The sequence below is a fragment of the Durotheca rogersii genome (assembly GCF_024521655.1).
Source record: "Durotheca rogersii strain YMJ 92031201 chromosome Unknown GGS23scaffold_6, whole genome shotgun sequence".
Lineage (NCBI taxonomy): Eukaryota > Fungi > Ascomycota > Sordariomycetes > Xylariales > Xylariaceae > Durotheca > Durotheca rogersii.
In genome coordinates this window covers 1,037,515-1,057,865 of record NW_026251237.1, presented here as the reverse complement: position 1 = coordinate 1,057,865, position 20,351 = coordinate 1,037,515, and the positions used below count along the sequence as shown (strand labels likewise).

The following is a 20,351-nucleotide window of genomic DNA, read 5'->3' as shown; positions in this document are numbered from 1 at the left end:
CGCGAATATGCCCGTCCAAAGTCTTCCTGTTAGAAGTCGCGGTTGTGGTTATGAGGCATCCTCCCCCTTGGATGGGTACGAGATCCCCTTGAGTGAGTACGAGGTTCCCTTGAGGAAGTCCCAGGTCCCCTTGAGGAAGTCCCAGGTCCTCTGACAGCCCTCCGATAACCGTGATAACGGCGACCTGGTATATTTTAGAATTCGGCGATTGAGCAATTAATAAAATAGTAGCTTGGTAAGGGCGTTACGTACCTTGTAGTGGGCGTGGGCATAATTGGCGTGCACGATACCTCCATAGGCACGAGCAAATTCTTGACATCAAAATCCTCTCCCGTCGACCGGCCTGTCTTTACCATTGCAGGCGCAATAATCAAAGTTATATTCCGTTGCGTCTCCGATACCACCTCTCCTTTCCGGAGCTGTATGCTCTCTTGGCCAAATACCGCTAACTTCGATGACTGTGTGAACCAATCCACGCGCGCTGCCTGCCTACTGATATCGCGGTCAAGGGCAACCGCCTCGTCAAGGATCTCAAGGATGTCCTCTCTGTAGCTTTTCATTTGAGACTGCCCGTCTCGTGTTTGGGGTAGGATCGTGTCGCATATTTGGTCCAAAATATATTCTTTGTACATCCTGGTCTGGGAAGGTCTGTGAGGGTGGGTTGTGGTCTCAGTCGTTTGGTTCAGCGCTTCTAGGATCAGGGCCGCCGTCGTAGCTCTCCACTGATAAAATTTCCGCTCGACCTGGTGTCCTGGCTGGCCTTCCTGGGCTTCGTCTGGCCGGAGGATTTTCTGTAGACCCAGTATGTATTTCCTGCCCTCGCCTGCCCATAAAGCGCAATTGAACACCTGCTCGATTATAACGTGCCACATGAAGGCCTGGATCAAGCCTGGACATTCCGTCTCGGATGAGAGGTAAGACTTAAGGATTTCCTTGTTGGGTACAATGTCAGCTAAGTAGGCTCTGTAGAAGTCACTGCGGGAGTCGACTTCCCGGCTCGTAGTTTCGGAGTATGATATCGAGAAGTTGCTGATGTCGTACTTCAGCTGCTCGGCTAGCTGAGTGAGCTCCCGGTCTGTGATCTGGTAGAAAGCCGGACTCTGCCCCTTTGCCATTCCAAGTTTCCGTGCAGTCTGCTTCCAGCGCTTGCGGATGCTCTCGCACTCGTTACTCTTCTTTCCGAGCTCAATCTCTACCTCCTCGCGCAAGCGCTTCAGCTCATTGTTCTCTATCAGCCCGGCCTCCACTGCCCTGCGCGAATCCGCTAGTTCACTGTTCCTCTTTCTAAGCTCCGTATTTGCTGTCTGGCGCAAGTAGGCCAGCCTCTCGTTCTGCTCTCTAAGCTCCATCTCGGCCCCCTCCCGGGCCATGCTCTGGCGGTTGAGATCGCGGCGTAGTTGTTTGCACTCATCGCGCATCGTTTCTATTTCGCCATATAGCCTGCTCTCTTCAGCCTTCCATTGCTCTTTCTCTCTGACCCAACGTAGTTCTCCCTCGTCGGCCTCGCATCGTTCCTTTTCTTCCTGCTGCAACAACTCATCCTTCATTGGACACATTGGGAGGGGCGTGGTAGATTCGGTGTGGGCATCGGAATGCCGTGGATGATCGGAATGTGTTTGGGTCGTGCAATCTCCTACAGGCTTTAGCACCATGATGTTCCCGTCAGCTCCACCCTCTAGCTAGAACTAGATATCTTAATTCGTTACCATATCTGGGGTCCGGTTGGTCTGCAACGTAGGGAGTTTCCTAATCGCTGAAGCTGAATGTGCCAGCTCAGACTCCTCTTGTAGGCGTCCGGTGTGATCCATGGAAGGAACCTGGCTACGGTTCATATTCTCTCCCATCCCGGTCATGGGGGTATCAAGATCATAGACTCCATGTTCAGGGTCAGAACCTCCGGGACCCGGGCCGTTAGAGTGTGAGCCCTCAGAGCCTGCGTCTCCAGGTCCCTTGTCATTACAGACTAGTGAGTCGTGAGGAGGGGATTGGATCATCTTCGTCGTCAGTTCTCGGGGGGAATCACCAGCAACGGGAGTAGACGATGAGGATGAGAGAGTAAGCGACCTTATACTTCAAACGGCCCCCCGAACCTATAAATCTTGTTATGTTATCCGAACGTCCGTGAAGGTATAACATCAGAATTTCGTAGCCGTTGGTTTGCATGCTGAATTGCAAGGAATGTTTCAGATGCAAACGGGCGCTGTCAAACGGGGGATGGATGCCAAACTAATTACAAAGGTGCCTGGAACCGTTAGGCATTCAGGCTCTTACAGCGCCTCTGCCTAAACGCTCTCGGCGACCTCGGGTGACAGCGCAGAGATAAGCTATTTAGTCCCCATTGGAGTTCGGGCATTAACAGGTTAGAACCTACGGACCATGCGGAATCGTTAGCTGAACGGAACTTAGGTACGTTCCAGCTACTTCCCCTTGTCGTTGGCACAACTACCTTTTGCCTGCAACTGTGTGACGGAGGTAATAGCACACAGTGTCTCACATTGCGGCTTAGACATAGGAGTTGGCCGGCGCCTCTTCCGAGCCATCCTTGTCTCGACAAATAGGGTTATATTAATAATTGGATACACTGACTTACGATTCTCTAATATTATAATATCCCACACGTCGTGCGCTGTGAGCTTGACCCTACCTTTACTTACACTCCTCTCTACTATCAGGACGCAGTTCTGTACTTAGTCTTTGGATAAGATGAGGATCTCAAATTCCAACTCTAGCCGAACCATGTGGCGGAATCTTCCGATTCGACAGCCACCGACACCCCTTGAGGAAGGTTACGACGATACTACTGACGATGACTATGACCACTGCGACGATGACCACACCTTGGTGATTGGTATTGATTTCGGAACGACGTGAGTCTCCCATATAATACAATAATAGCTTGCACAATAGGAATCTAACGGGGAGTAGTTACTCTGGTGTGGCCTGGGCAACGGCGGCAGATTTTGGCGCTGGGAATATCAACGTCATCACCACCTGGCCAGGCGCCGGCCCAGAAGAGGGCAAGGCTCCGACGGAGCTCTTGTACCAAGATGGAGAGGTCCTTTGGGGCTACGAAGTTCCTCCTGACGACGAGCCAGTCCGCTGGTTCAAGCTCCTCCTCCTCAAGGATGAGGACTTGCCGCCCGAGATGCGCAAGTCTAAGTTTATCCTACGGGCTCGCGAGGTGCTCCGGAAGACGGGAAAGTCTGCCGTAGACGTCGTGGCCGACTACCTCCGGAAATTGTCACAGCACACGTTGGAAACTATTCAAAGAAGCCGTGATGAATCTGAAGTCGACGCCCTGCGGTTCCACATCGTGATCACTGTGCCGGCTATCTGGAAAGGATATGCCAGACAGGCCATGCAGGAAGCAGCTGAGAAGGCTGGCCTACTGAATACGCGCGACGCCGGGCCAACCACGCTGGCTTTCGCACCTGAGCCTGAGGCTGCAGCACTGGCAACTCTGTGCGAGCCTGGCCAACGAAAAAGAGAGGGCCAAGTCTATATAATCTGTGATGCTGGCGGTGGCACAGTGGTACGGACCCATTCAGACTAGTCTGCCCCTCGCTGTTAATGCTAAACTATTTCACAGGACCTCATTAGCTATCGGGTCGACAGCGTGAACCCGATAACCATGCATGAAGCCGTGGAGGGTACAGGTGGCCTATGCGGAGGTATCTTCGTCGATGAGGCCTTCGAAAGCATGTGCAAGTCCCGTCTGGGGGGCATGTGGAATAATCTGAGCACCCAAGGTATCAGGGAAATCATGAGGGAGTGGGAGACGAGTATAAAGCCAAAGTATAAACCTAAGGGGAGGGAGATCGAGTATATGGTTCGCATACCAGCTGAAGCCTTCCAGACATTTAGCTTCGACGACACCAGCAGGGAGCCCATTATTAGGAATGGGAGAATTCACTTTAGTGGGAAACATATCGAGCAGACCTTTGCTCGCCCCTTTGCTGAGATCGGGAGTCTGATCGACAGCCAAATCGCGATGACGGCTGAAAAAGGGCTGACCACTACGGTAAGTACAGCGGATCGTCGGAACTCGGTCGCGGGTTTGACAGGAACTAGGGAATCATTCTCGTCGGCGGGCTCGGCGCTAGCCCTTATCTATACACGCATCTCAAGGACAAGTATACCAAGGATGGTATGAAGATATTGCAGGCGGACGGAATAAGACCGTAAGTATTCGACTGGTCGGAATGCTCAATGCGCATTCTCGTGTTGATATTTGCTTGCAGACGAACGGCAATCTGTCGTGGGGCGGTCTTTAAAGGCTTCCTCGAACCCGTCGACACTGGGGACGGCCAGTTGAAGTTTTTTGACCACATCATCCCAGCGCCAATCGCGGTTACCTCAACCGTGTCAAGAGCCAGTTACGGTACCGTATGTCGAGCCACGTTCAACTCGAGGGAGCACCTAGAGGCAGACCGAGTATGGAGCTCAGATGAGGGCATGTGGAAGGCCGACAACCAAATGGCATGGTACCTCAAGAGGGTAAGCACTAGCCTCCCGCCTCGTTACTCCAATGTAACACCTCTTACTGATGTGCAAGAACAGGGCGAAAACGTTTCAAAGAAGTACTCTACGCGGTTTTCCTTCTATAGACTGTATAGTGGAGACTTCGGCGGCTCGTTTCAATGTCCTCTCTACGAGTGCGAGGACGTGGAAACCCCTAGCCGTCGCACAACGACGGTCAAATATCTCTGCGACATCGATTGCAAGCTGACTACTCCCTACTCGGAACTCCCCGACTTCAGGACGCCGTCCGGAGAGTATCGCAAGAAAATGATCTTCGAAGTCGAGATGATGCCATCGGGAGCCTCGATGGACTTCGCCGTCTACGTGAACGGGAAGAAGCAGGGGAAGAATAATGTTAACATCCGATTTACCTAGGCTGTCGAGTGCCTAGGATGAGATCGCCACTAGGAAAGCGTATCTGGAGTTGGGCTCCAGTACAAAAGCGTTGTATGTTCCTACTAGGTATTAATTCAATGACCAACTAATACTACCGCCGCTGCTGCCGGCGGCGGCAGCTATTTTCTTGGGAAATGTGTCCAGATAGCAGATGAATTTGCAAGGTGGACGTCCTCCCAGGCATGCCTGGATGCTGGTGTGGCCAGGTACAGAGTTGCTAACAAGTTCGGGAGGGAGGCAGGGGTCAGAGTCCCCGTAACGCAGCTATGGGTAGAGTAGATGTCGCACGACAAGTACCTGATTGCGGGACGCTAAGACAGAAGCCAGGATGCTCTAAGGGCATCTAGAGGAAAGGCTGGTAAGGCCAAGAGATAAAAAGGATAGACATAGACCAACAGACTAGGAGGCCCCGCGGCACGGACGAGGCTATTGGAGCCAGCATATACGATAAGGAATATGAGCCAAAGCAGAACGAAGTCAGGGTTAGGCCCCAAGGACCCCCGTCTCGTTCGAGCAGGAAGACCGAGGCCCCGAAGAGGCCATCGACCCGAGGGAAGGGTCACGGCTACGGATCAGGCGCCAGGAATATGTATAATATGACTAGAGCTAGGAAAAGACCAGGAGGAGCTTAGAAGGACAAGCAGCACAACAGAGGCCTTGATATGTTATTATTGAATCGAACCGTTATTGTTCTAGGCTATAGACCTTGTTACACTAGATTTGTATGTGACAAACGGCTGCTGTGGTAATCTGGGCATGGAATGGTGTATGGTTTGATATACCGTCATAGAATGCAAACGAACGTAGGTAGTGAGGAAATAAAGCGACCCCTATTCGTACCCCCTATTCGTACCCCTTTTTCACGAAAACGCCTCCCCAAGGGGTTCTGTGGCGTATGCACATAGGCACATGGCATTATGTACCTACTGAAATCACCAAGCACGCTAGATACCTACAGGTTACTAATTATTCTTATGTCGCCCCATCAAGGAGCCACTTGAGCCTCAACTCTCGACCATTTATCTACCCGGGCACTCACATCCAGTCCCTCGTCGGGGCACGGGATGAGAAGAAAAAGCCTCAGACCAACTCCGTGGGAGTTTCAGAATTGCCGGGCCGGGCCCGTTTGCTGCCTAACTCCAACGGGAACCGGCCACGCCTCGTCCCGGTGACACACCCATCCCAGCATCCCGCACTGGTCTCCAGTTCTAGCCTCGACGGCCCCCGCGTCCCAGTCGTATCTCCCTCTACCATATGCAAACCGTGTTGTCGCATATACACATCTACATGCCTGATAACAGCGGTGTGCATGGATTGCGTGGGAGCCGTTGAGCGGATCGGTCCACGATCCACACAGTCCACAACATAGGTACAGTCCACGTCAGAAGAGACCTACCTAGGTATAGTGAGCGACGCAAAGGAAGGAGGGGACGCACCGCGGAAGAGTCTGCGCTCTGCTCCCGAGACCACTGGGAGCACGTCGAGCGGCCGGGAGAGAATAGAGCCCGATCCCATCGGCGTAGTGGTGGCATTCGTCGTCGTTGGAGATTCGGGTAGAGCTGGTGGGTGTGCCCCTATCCGTATTGCTTGCCTAGGTAATGTAATATAAAGTCCTAACTCGTTGGCAGGACTAATAGCGGTGGCAGGACTGTGTTGTGTGCAGAGATATCAAGCCAGATCGGTATTGCTGCTGTCCTGCGTCCACGAATCGGCGACCTGCGGGCCAGTTGCATGAGGGTTAAGAGCACAACTCTAATTTGTGCCGGCACCAGCTATCCCCCGGTTGTAGTGTTAGCATCGGGCATCGATCAACGCCCCTTTCGACATCGACGGCTAGGCCAGGGCGACAGAAGGAGGGTAGCAAGATGCTTAAAAAGACTAAAGTAACATCTAGCATCCAGTGCTATTATTACCTTGCGGGGTCTGACGCTCCTTAGTGTAGTATTGTCAGGGAGCTCCGGACGCCCAGTCTCCCGTTCTCCCACCCCCTTCATCCCGCGTTCACGGCATCAGACAGGGTGCGCAAACTTTTTGAGACGCGAGTACCGCGCGAGATTGTTATTAAAACTGTCGTCTCCCTAAGTTACGGTTCCTGGATCGCGAACGGCAGAGTTCACTAGGCAACACACCATACTCAATTCACCACGTCGCAGGCGAAACCCAGCGTTGCAACCTTATAATATGTTAACACCCCACACATTGCCCGCATCGAGGGCTATGTCGTGGTCCTAATCGTACAACGCATCGGCAACTAGGTAGTAATATTGAGATTGAGTACGAGGTGTTGTAGAGACTTCGTTTTGCTACCACGAGGCCTCTTTCTTTCTCTCTCGCTCTCTCTTCGGCGGTTCAGCTACACGTCAGCCGCAGGGGCTATGAGAGCCTATCTGAGCGGTGGAGGGGAACAGACTTCGGAGGTTATGATTATCCTTTGGATAGGATCGCAGAGCTTGGCTCCGCTGTGCAGCACACCCAGACAACACACCGCGGTGCTTTGACAATACGGAATCAAAACAAGACAACAATGTCCGATAAGCCTTGCCAACCGAACATTGCATAAGAACGTTCTCCTATCATGAGCAACCGGGTGCGAAAAAAATATCGTGTTGGAGTCAAAGTGCGACTGCCACCCGAGAACATCACAATATATGCTCGAAGAACCAACTGTCCAGATCCGGTTGGCATATCTAAAACTCTGAACATGGCCGCTTATGCGTCCGGTTCGTAACGCTGCAGATCCACGATTGCCAATTTTGCTGCCAATTTTGATTCTCTGCAACAAGCTCGTCCGCAACATAGTTAGGTGTCCATACTCGCCCCCCTCCCCCCCCCCCCCCTTTTAGGAATCCCACCGTATTACTGCAGACACCCTCTACTTTGGACGGACACCACGTGGCAGCGGAGACGCTGCCGTATGCGGCCAGGGGCCAGACGTCCTAGCGAGTCTTGTTCAGGCTAGACGGATGCTATGTTTATCCTCCTCCTCCTACCTGTGTGCGGACAACGTGATATTAGTCTTGAACGGAACGTCGGATGCGACTAGGTTAATGCATGGTTCTACTGTGAGCAAATGCAACTCAGGCTCACATGTTGAGGCCAACGATATGAGGCCTTCAGCTGTCTAGGTTGAACATGACAGCACCTAAGTAACCGAAGGGAGTCCGTAACGTAGGTAGTGTATCGAACTTTCGCGTTCTACAACGCCTCCCTCCAACAGCACAAGGAGATCCTGTGACGTTCCTTTGACTAGGAGCAGTAGTCCTCCTTTTGGCAAATGCTACTACATCTCTAGGCTAGGCGACCGTCAGAATCGTCCCGAAACACGCAGGTTGCGGGTCCTTGTCCCAATCTTGGCGCGAACGCCATTTAGGTAGGTACGTGAAAACCCCGCGTCGACGAGCGGGACTCTATGCTGGATCCATCCACGGGTCCACTAGATTTGAGTCGCAACAAGCTTTCTTCTACCTCCAGCTTCTAGGGGCTTCTCGCCTCGGGGCCTCGCGGTGGCCTCGGACTGCATGCAACATGCCTAACCTAAGGCCCAGGATGTGATGGCTCGAATTTGGACCCGTAGTTACCTAGCTAGCCAGCGTATTCTTAGCTCTGCAACTGTACTGCGAGTTCGAACGCCACGTCTCTCCGCAAAATCACAACTAATACTTGCTAATTGCCTCTTAGGCAAGGATCTATCGATACTTGCCTCCCGTTCGCCTGCCGACGAAGGTGCACGGCAGACTGTGCTGATAACGCGTGGCCTCGATCGTCTCGAGGGAGACGACAGTTGGCTTCCTCATGACGCTGGCCGTCGCGCCTGGAGTAAAACCTCCTTTGCCGTTACGTTGCTTCGTATATCGAAGTGAAAGATTGGGCTCGCTCTCTGGGTAATCATAATGAGCACGAACGTTTCTATGATAGCTAGCGCCCTGTTGCTCTTCCTGCATCGTAACCTACGAGCAAAATCATGGGATTCACAGATTTCTGGCACATGCTGGCCCGCGTTCAGCATAGCCGTTGGCATGACGTCTTCAGCGTACCATACCTTAATGGATTTCGTACTCAGAGTGCTTCCGGTAAGCGAGCCTCTCGATTCCCTCCTGGCCTTGCCGAGCCCCCGACACCGCCCCTAGATCAAGGAGGCTAGGTACCTGAGGTAGGTATCCCTAATATTGCTACCACGTGTCTCTGCTCCCTTTCTAGCACCAGGTTTTCTTTCTCTGTACATTATCCTGTTTAGTTTAGTTGCTTTGAATGCACATACTAACCGACTGCACCAACTAGATGAGGGAGGTTGTCCTGTCATCTGGGGAAGCGCCAAAGCCGCTACGGCTGTCATGGCTGCTTCTATTCCCGCGCTTCGAGTACTCGTAGGAGATATCGGGACTTCAAGCACATGGTGCTGCGAGTCAACCTCGTTTGGGGCCACGCTCAGGTCCCTAGAACACGCGCCGAAGAGAGACCGCCGGCCTCCCGACAAAACCAGCCGAGGAGGCAAGATATATGACGCCGCTACTGACCAGGAAAGCGAGGACAAAGTCGGGCTGAGCTGGTCGGAGTCGGGCAGGATCATCAAAACGCAGGCAGCATGCCCCCCCGTAAGTGACTTTTCCGACATCTGCTCTTGATATCGCGTCTCGCTTGGAAAGTCAGGAGATGGACTGCGCCGGACACTGATATTGAAATGAATGAAACTAATACACGTTGCATGGCCGGAATCTAGACATACGACGAAATACTGCCAGTGGGTGGAGGACGAAAAGAAGAGGAATAAGAAAACAGAAGAGGGTCCAGCAGGGAAATTAGGTATGTAATTAAGTACCTAGGTACTAGCATAAATTAAGTGCATAACGGGTAAACTTCTTATGTCATCCTCACAACCCGCCATGAGTTACCATATGTACCTATGTACACTGCGCCAAGTGACACACAGAGGGCGGCAGGTGGCAGTGCCGAGCTACCAACACACGCCTGATCGGCGCCAACGGCTGGACTCAAGCCAGGACAACCCGAGCGCGCATCGCGACGCGTCTACCGGCCTCGACTCCGAGTTACGCTTCGACGACAGCCCACAGAATTTCCAACACTAGAGCCTAGGTCATGGTTATAATTGTATCATAGTCGCAGCGTCACGTCTGACGCCGAAATGGCCACCAGTAAGCGTCGAGCTGTCCTCCGGCAGTTGCGCAATAGAGGCTAACACCCGATTACCAGGCCGTGAAGAGCGCATGCAACAGCGCATGCGTGGGGCAGGGTATGTTTCCCCTCGGACCGCGGAACCTCACAGTGCCTCTCCTGATAACGAGAATCTAGACGTCACGAAGTCGGCGATGACTCCTTCGGCTTCGTCCTCCCCGGCGTCGAAGCCTCTCCCGATGTACCCACGCCGGCACTCGAACCACGATCAGAGCCAAACACCTCTGCCAAACGAAGGCGGCTGAGCCCCGAAGTTGGCCCGGTAAACTCGCAGCCGTCTTCGAGCGCTTCCCGAGCTTCGAGGTCTACCAGAGCGTCCGCCCGACTGAGCGCGTCGAAAGCAGACCCGTACGCCCTACACGATAACGGTCCTAACCCTATACATCAAGAACCCGCTGCTCCCACGCCGGCGATCGAGGAGCCGTCGAGTGAATATGTGGCGACAACCCCTCGGCCTGCGACTGTACAGCGCCCGGTGTCCAGTAGATCTATATCTAGGTTTCCCAACGGCCATGTAGTGGAGGAAGTCGGCGAAAGTCCGGCTGACGCTCCCGGGAGCGGCTCGAGACGTCGAGTTAAGGTCCCTGAGAGCGCGACCCGAAGCGCGAAACTGCTGAGAGCTGTGATGATGGACGAAGATGCCACCGTCACGGGCGAACCCACCTTATCTTCCCCCCTAGCACGGAGAAGCAGGGCCAGTGGCGCAACTCTGGGCGGAGTCTCAGCGCGGTCGGCACGGTCGACACGGGCGATCACGAGGGCATCTTTGGAAACAGCAAACGGAGCTGCCGACCAATCGACGCCCACAGGTCGACCACCACAGAAGAGCAATGGAACGGCGCCTACCAGTTCTGCTCGATCCGCTAGAAGTCGGGATCGGCGTAGCAGCCCTAGCCTGATCGTGGACGAAACAGATCAAGCATCCTCACCACCCCAGGCTGCCGGTATTGATCGTGCCAGAAAATTCAAGCCCGCCGTTGAACCATTGGAGGACGCGGACGAAGACGAGGCAACTGATGAGGTAGAAATAGAGGAGGGAGGCGAAGCAGAAGCGGAGACCGACGAAGAAGCAGCCGAGGAAATAGATATACATCATGTCGCCAAACGGATAGGCCAAAAACGCGCTCGAGCTAGCCCACCCCGAGAAGCCTCACCAGACTTGGGTTCTCGAATCGTCGAGGATTCCCCACCCGCGAAGAAAAGTAGACAGAAAAGACTACAAGGAAGCCCAGCGAAACAATCACATCCCAAAGCGCCCAAGAACAAGAACAAACCACCCACAAGAAGGCGGGGTGATGGCGAGGCCATCCCCATTGCCGTGCAGAGATATACGAAACGCACGCGTCCAAACGAGGGCGACGCGGATATCCTAAGTACCGAGATTCCCTTCTCCAACCGAGGCGGCGTTAATGTGATCGACGTCCTGTCGCAGATGTGCGACGAGATAATCCACTCCAGCTTAGAGACGCTGCGCGAGGCCGGTGCCGACGCGAAGGACTCGGCCTCGAAGAAGGAGCTGAGAACAAAACTCCGCGCTCTCGAAGCATTCCAGGAGGAGCTGCGAACACGGCTCCTGGAGCACGTATGCCATTGCCACTTTCCCTTAGCGACAGGCGCCAGCTGACCAGCCACGCAGACCATCGCCCTCGACACGATGCACGCGCTCAAGAAACGGGTGCGGTCGGTCCAGAAGGAGAAGCTCGCGCTGCGGACGGAAATCATGCGCATCCGCGCCGAGAGAGAGCAGGTGGCTCTGAAAACGGACGCCGTGCGAATCCGGCACGAGACGGCGAACCGGGAGTCGATTGTCAGTCCGTCCCGGGGGTGACCCCGCGCCCTCGTTGCTGCCGTGCTGACAGAACCAAAAGCATCAACTAGGGCTCTCCTCTACGATAGACGACATCGAGTTGGCGATCGAGAACGGGAAATCAGCCCTGGATCTGAACCCGAAGGAGCGGAAGACGGCCGAGCTGGCGAATCTAGAATTGCTGATTTCCAGGGTGGCCAGCCACGCGAGTACGGCTGGCGGCAGCGGCGGGAACCTCAAGCAGATCAGAGACTTCAACGCCTTTCTCGAGCGCGCCGCTGCGGCTCTCGAGGGGAGATGATGGTACCTATGGGGGCTATTGGATAGTTCCGGTGGGAAAGTCTTGTCTCACGACGGTGAGCAGAACTATTTAGCAACCGGACGTCGCAGCTTGCGTCTTTTGCGACCAAGCCATCCAATAGTACAGCCACGGTACCCGGTAGCAGCCGAGACGACCTTGACCTAGACTTCCTCACTTGTGACCACAGCAATTTAGCAGCCCGATCGACAGATCGCGGCTTTAGCAGTAGCCCGCCAAGTTCTCGGCACGACTGGGCGAAGCTAGAGACGACGACGCCGACCGTAAGTAGAAGCATGTCTCCGAGGCCAGTGTCCGGTCTATATCTATCCATGCCGGGTGTCGAAGTAATACCTACGTGTAGATGGGGATCGTTCTTTGGGGGGGTAGATGGAAACCGCATCTCTTATCACAACTGTGCAAACGCCCAACCGCCACCCCCCCCCGGCCCCCTATCCAAGAGCTTGCCGCAGTTTTCATCCTCGGCAACGTGCCATACTCGTCCTTTGCTGCCCGAGCGATTTCACAGGAACATGCATATCTTCTTCCTAATGACTAGCGAGCTAATATGGGGCTAACGTGTGATCCCGCCCGGCTTAGGCCCCCGGCACATCCTCCTCTCTTGTGTTAGAACACGCCCCGTTCGAGCCTCGAAAATTCTCTTCGGGCGGAACCGTTCACACCACGGAATTCACCCTCCTCACCCTCACCTTCACACCCCCGTCCCTGCGCCCGCGCGCGCCGAGCGGCTACGCATCCAGGTCGTCGTCGTCGTCGTCGTCGTCGTCGTCGCGGGAGCCGGCGTAAATCTTGCGCAGCAGGTGCTTTAGCAGGCCCTCTTCCTTGGCCTCTTCCAGCGGGAAGATCTTGTGACCCCTCTTGGAGTACTTCCTGAGCTTCTCGAGGCTCTCGAAGACCTGGACCGGGCTGTCGGTCCGCCCGCCGTGGACGAGGTCGACCAGGTTCACGTGCACGCCCCGGATTTTCTGGCGCCGGGGGGACGGGGGAGGAAGAGGGACCGCCCGGCGTGTTAGCGCTTGCGTGGCACGGCAGTAGGTAGTAACCCTGCGACGCAGGGGGCATCGGTCGTCTTTCTTTCTTTCTTTCTTTCTCCCTACTCCTAACTGCTCAGGGGACAACGTACCTTTCGGCAGTCCTTGACCGTGTCCGGGACCGGCGAGATGCGGACCGTGTCGCAGAGCAGCTGCCACGCCGTGAGCGACTTCGGGTCGGTTCCGTAGATGGTGCCGAACTCCATGGCTATTGCTGCCCTGAGTTCCTTCAGGGCCGTTTCTTTTTCCTCCGAGTCGTGCCCCCATCCCTGGTGCTTGCATAGCCGCCGGAACTCGGTCATGATCTGCCCCTTCCGGTCGTAGGGGAAACTCGGGAACTGGGCGAAGAACGCGTCTATGGCCGACTCCTCCCCGCTGGCACCGCTCGCCGCCGGGGCGGCAGCTGCGCTCGAGCTCGCGAACGGCATCGCAGCGAAGCGCGGGAGCTCGCGCGGCGGCCCGTGGAATCGGCCAGTCGCGATCCCGCCGAAGCGAAGACGGGCGCCGTTCGCGATCATGGCGCCGACGCGCCGCACGGGGGCACAGGCTGCTGCACGGAACATCGGGACGAGAGGCATGTGGAAGAAGAGAAAAGGTTGTAAGTAAATAGAGGAAGACGGCCACCCCGGCGCGGGTTGCAGAGGGCTAGCTCGGGGATCACCACGTCTTTTGAACAGATACGACGGCACGTTACGCTGCGCCGTTTGCCGCCTATGTATGTTGCTGCAAGCAGCAGAGGCGCCGCTGCTGCCGCCGTCCACCCTATCACGTCCCAGCTGCGCCGTCGATGGTGCCAAGTCGCCCCCGACCAGCCAGCCCTCGCTGTCTGCCTGCCCGCCTGCCTGCTCCTCAAACCAGAAAATCAATCGAGTCGGACCGGCTCGAGCCTCCAAACGAGCGAGCGAATAAACCATCGAATCGTTGGGATGCCCAAACAGCCATAACAATAACAACGACCACTACTACCTAAACCACACCCCCACACGCGCGTAGCATGTACCTACGCGCGCGGATTTCCTCTGCGGCACAACATCCCTCGCCTCCTTCCCCTCCCCTTCCTCCCTCTCGCTCTCTCTCACTTGCTCTCACAGCACCTGCTTGAACATGGAGTAGTACGTCTCGGAGGCGATAGTCCGCTCGCCGGTGCACTCGGCGTCGGCGGGGAGGTTGCCGCCCTTGGCGCCGAACCGCGTGGCGTAGACGGCGACGCCGAGGTCGTACTTGCCGGCGCTCGGCTTCGGCTCCGACGCCTCGGTCCGGAGCTCCCGCTCGAGCGCCATGTCGAGCGGGCTCGCGGCCAGCGGGTCCGGGATGACGAGCGTTGTGTTACCGACCCTGCCGGGAGGGCCCGCCGGTCAGTTGACTACGCTTACGTTGCTAATGTTCTCTGGGAAGGGAGAAGGAAGGGAGGGATGGAAAGATGACAGGTCAGGCTGCGGTGGCGGTGGCGGTGGCAGTAGTGCCGATCCGAGAACACGGAGGAGGGGGGGGAGAGAGAAGGCGAGGCCTACCAGTACGTAAACGTGTCGTTCGCCGTGTAGAAGATGGAGTTTCCGCCGGAGGCGTCGCGGTGCGGCATCAGCACGTGGCGGCCGACGAGGAACGCGCGCTCCGAGTCGGCGTCAGCGTCGTATAGGTCGTACTCGAAGGATGCGAAGCGGTACGGCGCCGCGGCGCCGCCTCGGGACGCGTCGCACCGAAAGGTGCGCGTGCCCACGGCCAGAAAGGTGAGGTACCGCGCGTAGTGCTCCGCCGGCACCGGGGCCACGAGCGAGTCCGTGTACGCAACGGGGGACGGGGAGGGGGCGGGAGCCGGCGAGGGGAGCTGCGAATGGGGTGGAGAGAGGGGATTGCCGAGCGAGGACAGGAGACTGAGTACGAGCTGCTGCATGATTGGTGCCATGGCGTGTGTCTGAGGGTGTGTAAGTGAGCGCGTATCTACGTGTGCGTGCGTGCCGGTGTGCGTATGACTGGATTGTGATCGAGGGGTGATGTCGACAGCGAAGTGAGAGATTCTCCCCGAGTGGCCACCTCGCAAAGTCTGACAAGAAGCACGACAGGAGGCACTCTCTGTCAAATCACCGTGGCCGAAGGGGTCGCGCGCGTGGCAGCCTACCGGCCACCCCGGTTGGCTATATTGAGGACTTCCCGATCCGTCTCGCTGGGTATTATAGTATTTAGCCGACGAAGCATTCCCCTCCGATTTCGCGGCCTCTCGTACGAGGCAAAGGACGTAGACGCTTGTTTCTTTTTGTATTTAGCCTCCTCCGTAGAGCCTCGGCCAAGGAGTGTAACTGAACGTCTATTCTGGCCGCGCGGTCCTGACTCGTGGGATAGCACTCGAGTACGATGCACCATCAGTGTCAAGAGTACGTGAGGTAGCACTTGCGAGCATATTCCTAGAGCCCCCAATCCGGGCTACGCAAGCCCGTCCGTGATCGAGCTCGACACTAACTATCGGATCGAGTACATAAAGGACAACGGTCCGGGGTAGGTAGCATTGCAGCTGGAGATGGATGGAGTCGCCGCCGAGGATCGCCACGGAATCTCAGCTGGGGACGTTACTCTCTATATTGAACCAACGCGGATGTGGTCGGCATCAAAGACCAATGAGAAAAATAGAGAGAGCCGAGAAGGAGAGCATCGTGTAGCGCTTCCGGTCTCAACGTCACCCAACGTATCGTCATTATAGATTACCACTATGCGATGCAGATAAGCAGCATCGTCCATTATGGTTGGTGGGCGATATCCCCCTTCTGCTAGCATCCCGTCAGCGAGCTATCCATGTCGCCAGCTGCGGAGAAACCTCCGGCGTGGTGGGGGTGGGGGAGGGGGGAGATGCGGGACTATGCAATCGCCTTGTTACATCTAATACCCAGGCAAGTTTTGCGAGGATAGAAGATGACATGCAATCGAGAATCCCATAACCCGTCCGCATATATCGGGTGTTATGTCGGATATGGGACTGACTCGGGGCGGAGACTAGAGAAACAGATGTGCCGGTCACCCGTTTATGAAGTCACAACGCCCTACTCATATAAGGATTCTTCACGAGTGGGCTTTTCCGGTAACTCATTCTTAGACAACCATTGGCACATCTAATTCGCCACCGCGAATCGTTGATAAGGGCTAGAATAAGCAAGTCGAGACATGTTTCGTATCTCGTTTATCCCATCCCGGTGACGTTGCGGATTAATAGTCTACAGGTATCCCTGTCGCATAACCGCGGGACTCCAACAAACTAGAAGTAATACTCTGCGGGCTCGAACACAACAACAGGTTTTTCCAATGATGGGGGCAGCCGAGATCACCACGGGAAATTCGCAACAGCAAGCTAGCCCCACTGCGAGGCGCTGTGCAAGCTGACCCCTTCCGACTTTAATACGTGATAGGTTGTTCTTGATGAGCACATAATTGGAGATCGCCGGTAGATAGTATTGCGCCGCCACTGGCGGGATGGCTGGGAACAAAACACTTCGTAATGATGCAGCTAAGCGGTTGCGCAGTGCTAACTGCGAAGAACGGAAGAAAATAGAAGGGGGGCAGAGCGAGAGATAAGGATGATAGACAACCTCTCGGCGCTGGGGTGTCCTCCTAGGCCAAGCAGCAGAACAGGTTAATTAACCTCCCGAGAAGTAAAGAGACGCTCCATCGTCACCAGAAAGGGCTGACACTTACGAAACTTGGGCGAGTGTGTATCCTTGCTGCCTGGCCCCTCGTCCTATCTTGTCCGGTGAAGGGGTCGCTTCCGCAACCTGGAAAAGCAACAAGTTGCCTAGAGGAGAGTGGTTAATCGAGGCTAACTCGATTGGCCCGTGAACGTCTTCCCCGGGTGTGGCGATCTCAAGCCTTGGCAGGTGGCCGTATCTTAAGTGGTGTGAAGGCGAGTGCTCTGGGTGTGCCTCATACTCTACGAAGCAACCTTCTCCAACTTTCAAGACACCGAAAACCACAGGTTTCGACTTCAGCTCGGCCCTAAATGTGATTGAGAACGCCATATGCGTCGGGTGTCATGCCCGTTGTAGTTCTCAAGGAGGGAGCGGTGGCCTGGGCAGCCTGGCACGGCCGAAAGCACACACGGGTATATATTGAGCAGTGTCGCCTGCATATATCCCTCGAAATAACCTCCTTGTAGGATAATTCTTCGACGCTCTGCGGCTGAACCCGTTTGTACGATTCGCTTGGATTCTCAAGAAGGCCATTATAGGTCCCCAAATCGGCATATGAGCGAGTGTGGTTTCGGAAATGGGATATCCTCTTCCGTATTCGCTAGGCATCAGCCTTTGGCTGGCCCTGATGTGCGTCGTCGCGTATGTTATCCGGTTTTCGTTACGCTCGCTCCCGGACAAAAACTATCCTCCAGGGCCGCCCTGTCGCCCCTTCATCGGGAACTCCTCCTACTTTTCTAGCCCGATGCCGTTTCTCGACTTCACGGAAATGCGCAAGACGTACGGTAACATCATCGGTCTCAAATCGGGCTCTCGAAATTTGGTTGTCCTTAATACCGCAAAGCTCGTGGATGAGCTTCTGGAGAAGCGCTGGAGCATCTACTCTAGCCGCCCGGCTGATGACATAGTCGTGGAGTACGTCCTCCGCGATTCTCAGCACATCGTCTCCATGCCGTACGATGGCTATTTAAAACAGTGGCGCGCGGCGACTCGCTATCTCCTTGGTTACCAGCAGGTCGAGCAGATGCTACCAAGGCAGGAGGCCTCTGCGGCTCATCTGATGCTGAGGCTAGCCGAGAGTCCGGGGAATGCCGCTGAACATTTCCAGACTTGGAGTTTATTCGTGCCGATGCTCGCAATATGCGGTGACTCGACGGCCAGGAACGATTCCGAAATTAAGGACACGTTCTTCAAAAACCAACAGGACTGGATGACCATTCTCATCCCTGGCTCCACCTCAGCGGCCGAACACGTTCCGATCCTGAAATACGTCCCAGAGTTCTTTGCCAAGTGGAAGCGGGCCGCCGAATCCGTGCGCAGGAACCAAAGGAAATTTTACTATATGATGCTTGACTCGGCAAGGAGAGAGTTGGCGGAAAACCCCGCTTCCTGTAGCCCGAGTTCTCAAAAGCGCGAGTCGTTAGGAGCAAAACTCCTGAGGCAGCAGCAACAGGACGGCAAGGGCAAGTTCAACGATGACCAGCTTGCGTATCTCATGGGCACGCTACTCGACGCCTCTGTCGACACCACGTTCTCAACCGTTAAGACGTTGCTGCTAGCTCTGGCAGCATATCCGAACTGCCTCGAGCAAGCGCAAGCAGAAATTGACGCCCTTCGCGGCTCTGATTACCCGCCGCAGAGCGAAGATCTTGGGAAATTGCCTTTCCTCAGGGCCTGCCTTCTCGAAGTATGTAAACACTTTGGCCATTCTAGAGAGACATTAACTTATTAAGAGTTCTAGGTTATGCGGTGGAGGCCGGCAGTCCCAATCCTGGTGTCACGACGTCTCGACGCCGACGACATCGTCGATGGCTATCACTTGCCCAAGGGGACTGTAGTCTTTGGAAACACGTGGGCGATCCAGCAGGACCCCGAACACTACGAAAACCCAGACGTGTTCAACCCCGACCGGTTCCTGTCCAACCCCTACGGCACCAAGACGAGCGCGGACGAGGCCAAGGTGCAGGGTCGAAAGCCGATCTACATCTTCGGAGTCGGCCGTCGCAGATGCCCAGGAGACGTGTTCGCGATGAACACCACCCTCATCACGCTCGCCAAGCTTCTGTGGGCCTTTGACATAACGCCGACGGGGAAGGTCGATCTAGACATGAGGACGGGCTTTCGCGTCGGTCTCGTGATGATACCGAATAATTTTAACGTCAGTTTCGCTCCGCGATCTGACAAACACCGAGAAGCGCTCTCGGACGACTTTCAGAGGCTCTCTCATCTCCTCGAGTGACTGGTCGATATCTCTCTCATGTCAGGATGCGGGTGTGGGAAGCGTAGTTTTGGCTAGCGGCCCTAGACGTGGTCCGGGCCCATGGTTGGTAATCTGAGCGTCTGGCTCTTTCGAGTGGTAAGAGGCCTTTATGCCGGATGCGCGACGGAGAAACGGGAAGGGGGAACAAAAGGACGTCCCCATTATGTTGCTAGGAACAGGGATATGGGTGGCCTTCGCTCCTTATTCAGTATCTAGCAGGTGTTTCGACATCCTATCCTCCAACGATCAGTCAGTCGGCTAGCCTGTGACCGTGTTTACTCGCGAATAAATCGAATCCTCATGTGGTAGCGGTGTCGACAGTTATTGAGAGACAGGTCTAACCGATTCTATTGTGGGGGTGGTGGAGGTGCGGCCGTGGCTGATGATGCTGGTCGGGATAGGTGGGTGTAGGTGGGTGGGTAGGTATCTGTAGGCAGACGAGCGATCGCGTGAATGGGGGACGTACGTGTAAGTGTGCTTACCTTAGGTTACGCACGTGTAGGTAAAGCCAGCTTAGCTAAGGTAGTCAACTCTCGACCCGCGCTCTACCCGAGTGCCCTCTCTCCTCATCCCCAGCTAGGGATTCCCCCATTCAACGAGCACCCAAGTCACGTAGAGACCTCAGAGGTACCTGCCTGCCTCCTACCCCCGGACTTTGGGCTGTAGTCTAGACACAATCGTGCCATCAGGCACCTTCACTCGTCTCTCGTGGTGGATCGCGATGGACGTTTAGGGCTCCCTGTCGCTGGCCCTTTTACAGGCGTGTCGTGGGTGGAGAAGCTGTGACGTCACGTCACGTGTCAACCTACCCGCCTTAAATAAGGTCTTGTACGGCAGTTGTGGATAACGGAGCTCAGTGGGTTTGATAATAGAGGATAGGTTCGATTCCTGACAGCGCTACTTGGTAGTCTCTATTGTTAAGTCTATCTGGTAACTTCGTCCAGGCAGCAGGTACTGCGTACTTTAAACCCCAGAAGCTACTGGTTCGAGCCAGAGTGCCGCCTTTGTAATAAGGTCCTTTTAGGTGGTACGTATGTACTAGTGCAGGCTATACGATAGTAGTAGAGCGTATCTTATCCTTGTAAGATCCTATATTCCGACGTTTACTAGAGTAGGCAGTGTTGTAATAGCGCGCGGGGGCGCGTGCCTGTTATATGGG

General features: G+C 55.2%; 8 protein-coding genes across 8 annotated transcripts; 4 read left to right on the top strand and 4 right to left on the bottom strand.

Annotated features, from left to right (window-relative positions):
- Positions 1-48: 48 nt before the first annotated feature.
- GGS23DRAFT_595425 (uncharacterized protein) lies at positions 49-1,418 on the bottom strand (the record flags this gene model as incomplete). Its single annotated transcript, XM_051518310.1, has 2 exons — positions 49-184; positions 253-1,418. The coding sequence occupies 2 exons, from the start codon at positions 1,416-1,418 to the stop codon at positions 49-51; spliced, it is 1,302 nt and encodes a 433-aa protein (XP_051373427.1).
- Positions 1,419-2,589: 1,171 nt separating this feature from the next.
- On the top strand, positions 2,590-5,052 carry GGS23DRAFT_561506 (uncharacterized protein). Its single transcript, XM_051515954.1, has 6 exons — positions 2,590-2,867; positions 2,926-3,532; positions 3,590-4,021; positions 4,072-4,181; positions 4,242-4,497; positions 4,561-5,052. The coding sequence occupies exons 1-6, from the start codon at positions 2,704-2,706 to the stop codon at positions 4,894-4,896; spliced, it is 1,905 nt and encodes a 634-aa protein (XP_051373426.1). The 5' UTR covers positions 2,590-2,703; the 3' UTR covers positions 4,897-5,052.
- A 3,622-nt stretch (positions 5,053-8,674) lies between these two features.
- On the top strand, positions 8,675-9,871 carry GGS23DRAFT_460159 (uncharacterized protein). The gene is made up of 3 exons (XM_051514107.1): positions 8,675-8,987; positions 9,196-9,509; positions 9,635-9,871. The coding sequence occupies exons 1-3, from the start codon at positions 8,879-8,881 to the stop codon at positions 9,683-9,685; spliced, it is 474 nt and encodes a 157-aa protein (XP_051373425.1). The 5' UTR covers positions 8,675-8,878; the 3' UTR covers positions 9,686-9,871.
- GGS23DRAFT_460165 (uncharacterized protein) lies at positions 9,872-12,362 on the top strand. Its single transcript, XM_051514108.1, has 5 exons — positions 9,872-10,067; positions 10,126-10,165; positions 10,225-11,689; positions 11,744-11,914; positions 11,976-12,362. The coding sequence occupies exons 1-5, from the start codon at positions 10,058-10,060 to the stop codon at positions 12,213-12,215; spliced, it is 1,926 nt and encodes a 641-aa protein (XP_051373424.1). The 5' UTR covers positions 9,872-10,057; the 3' UTR covers positions 12,216-12,362.
- A 599-nt stretch (positions 12,363-12,961) lies between these two features.
- GGS23DRAFT_595422 (uncharacterized protein) lies at positions 12,962-13,842 on the bottom strand (the record flags this gene model as incomplete). Its single annotated transcript, XM_051518309.1, has 2 exons — positions 12,962-13,198; positions 13,357-13,842. 2 exons carry the CDS (start codon positions 13,840-13,842, stop codon positions 12,962-12,964), a joined length of 723 nt encoding a protein of 240 aa, XP_051373423.1.
- A 421-nt stretch (positions 13,843-14,263) lies between these two features.
- GGS23DRAFT_460037 (uncharacterized protein) lies at positions 14,264-15,271 on the bottom strand. The gene is made up of 2 exons (XM_051514105.1): positions 14,776-15,271; positions 14,264-14,599 (listed from the first exon to the last, which is right to left on the bottom strand). Exons 1-2 carry the CDS (start codon positions 15,165-15,167, stop codon positions 14,350-14,352), a joined length of 642 nt encoding a protein of 213 aa, XP_051373422.1. The 5' UTR covers positions 15,168-15,271; the 3' UTR covers positions 14,264-14,349.
- Positions 15,272-16,247: 976 nt separating this feature from the next.
- On the bottom strand, positions 16,248-17,385 carry GGS23DRAFT_460034 (uncharacterized protein). The gene is made up of 2 exons (XM_051514104.1): positions 16,943-17,385; positions 16,248-16,858 (listed from the first exon to the last, which is right to left on the bottom strand). The coding sequence occupies exons 1-2, from the start codon at positions 17,260-17,262 to the stop codon at positions 16,465-16,467; spliced, it is 714 nt and encodes a 237-aa protein (XP_051373421.1). The 5' UTR covers positions 17,263-17,385; the 3' UTR covers positions 16,248-16,464.
- A 1-nt stretch (position 17,386) lies between these two features.
- On the top strand, positions 17,387-19,182 carry GGS23DRAFT_460059 (cytochrome P450 21). Its single transcript, XM_051514106.1, has 2 exons — positions 17,387-18,619; positions 18,674-19,182. Exons 1-2 carry the CDS (start codon positions 17,510-17,512, stop codon positions 19,169-19,171), a joined length of 1,608 nt encoding a protein of 535 aa, XP_051373420.1. The 5' UTR covers positions 17,387-17,509; the 3' UTR covers positions 19,172-19,182.
- The last annotated feature ends 1,169 nt before the right edge of the window (positions 19,183-20,351 follow it).

Excerpts from the sequence above, each read along its gene's own strand:
- GGS23DRAFT_561506 (XM_051515954.1), top strand. The coding sequence starts at position 2,704 with ATGAGGATCTCAAATTCCAACTCTAGCCGAACCATGTGGCGGAATCTT. Across the intron at positions 2,868-2,925 it reads GGTATTGATTTCGGAACGAC|TTACTCTGGTGTGGCCTGGG; the intron begins GTGAGTCTCCCA and ends AACGGGGAGTAG. Across the intron at positions 4,182-4,241 it reads CAGGCGGACGGAATAAGACC|ACGAACGGCAATCTGTCGTG; the intron begins GTAAGTATTCGA and ends ATTTGCTTGCAG.
- GGS23DRAFT_460159 (XM_051514107.1), top strand. The coding sequence starts at position 8,879 with ATGGGATTCACAGATTTCTGGCACATGCTGGCCCGCGTTCAGCATAGC. Across the intron at positions 8,988-9,195 it reads TCGTACTCAGAGTGCTTCCG|ATGAGGGAGGTTGTCCTGTC; the intron begins GTAAGCGAGCCT and ends TGCACCAACTAG. Across the intron at positions 9,510-9,634 it reads CGCAGGCAGCATGCCCCCCC|ACATACGACGAAATACTGCC; the intron begins GTAAGTGACTTT and ends GCCGGAATCTAG.
- GGS23DRAFT_460165 (XM_051514108.1), top strand. Across the intron at positions 10,166-10,224 it reads CAGCGCATGCGTGGGGCAGG|ACGTCACGAAGTCGGCGATG; the intron begins GTATGTTTCCCC and ends ACGAGAATCTAG. Across the intron at positions 11,690-11,743 it reads GAACACGGCTCCTGGAGCAC|ACCATCGCCCTCGACACGAT; the intron begins GTATGCCATTGC and ends CCAGCCACGCAG.
- GGS23DRAFT_460037 (XM_051514105.1), bottom strand. The coding sequence starts at position 15,167 with ATGGCACCAATCATGCAGCAGCTCGTACTCAGTCTCCTGTCCTCGCTC. Across the intron at positions 14,600-14,775 it reads AACGACACGTTTACGTACTG|GGTCGGTAACACAACGCTCG; the intron begins GTAGGCCTCGCC and ends CCCTCCCGGCAG.
- GGS23DRAFT_460034 (XM_051514104.1), bottom strand. The coding sequence starts at position 17,262 with ATGGCGTTCTCAATCACATTTAGGGCCGAGCTGAAGTCGAAACCTGTG. Across the intron at positions 16,859-16,942 it reads TACACACTCGCCCAAGTTTC|GAGGACACCCCAGCGCCGAG; the intron begins GTAAGTGTCAGC and ends TGCTTGGCCTAG.
- GGS23DRAFT_460059 (XM_051514106.1), top strand. The coding sequence starts at position 17,510 with ATGGGATATCCTCTTCCGTATTCGCTAGGCATCAGCCTTTGGCTGGCC. Across the intron at positions 18,620-18,673 it reads TCAGGGCCTGCCTTCTCGAA|GTTATGCGGTGGAGGCCGGC; the intron begins GTATGTAAACAC and ends TAAGAGTTCTAG.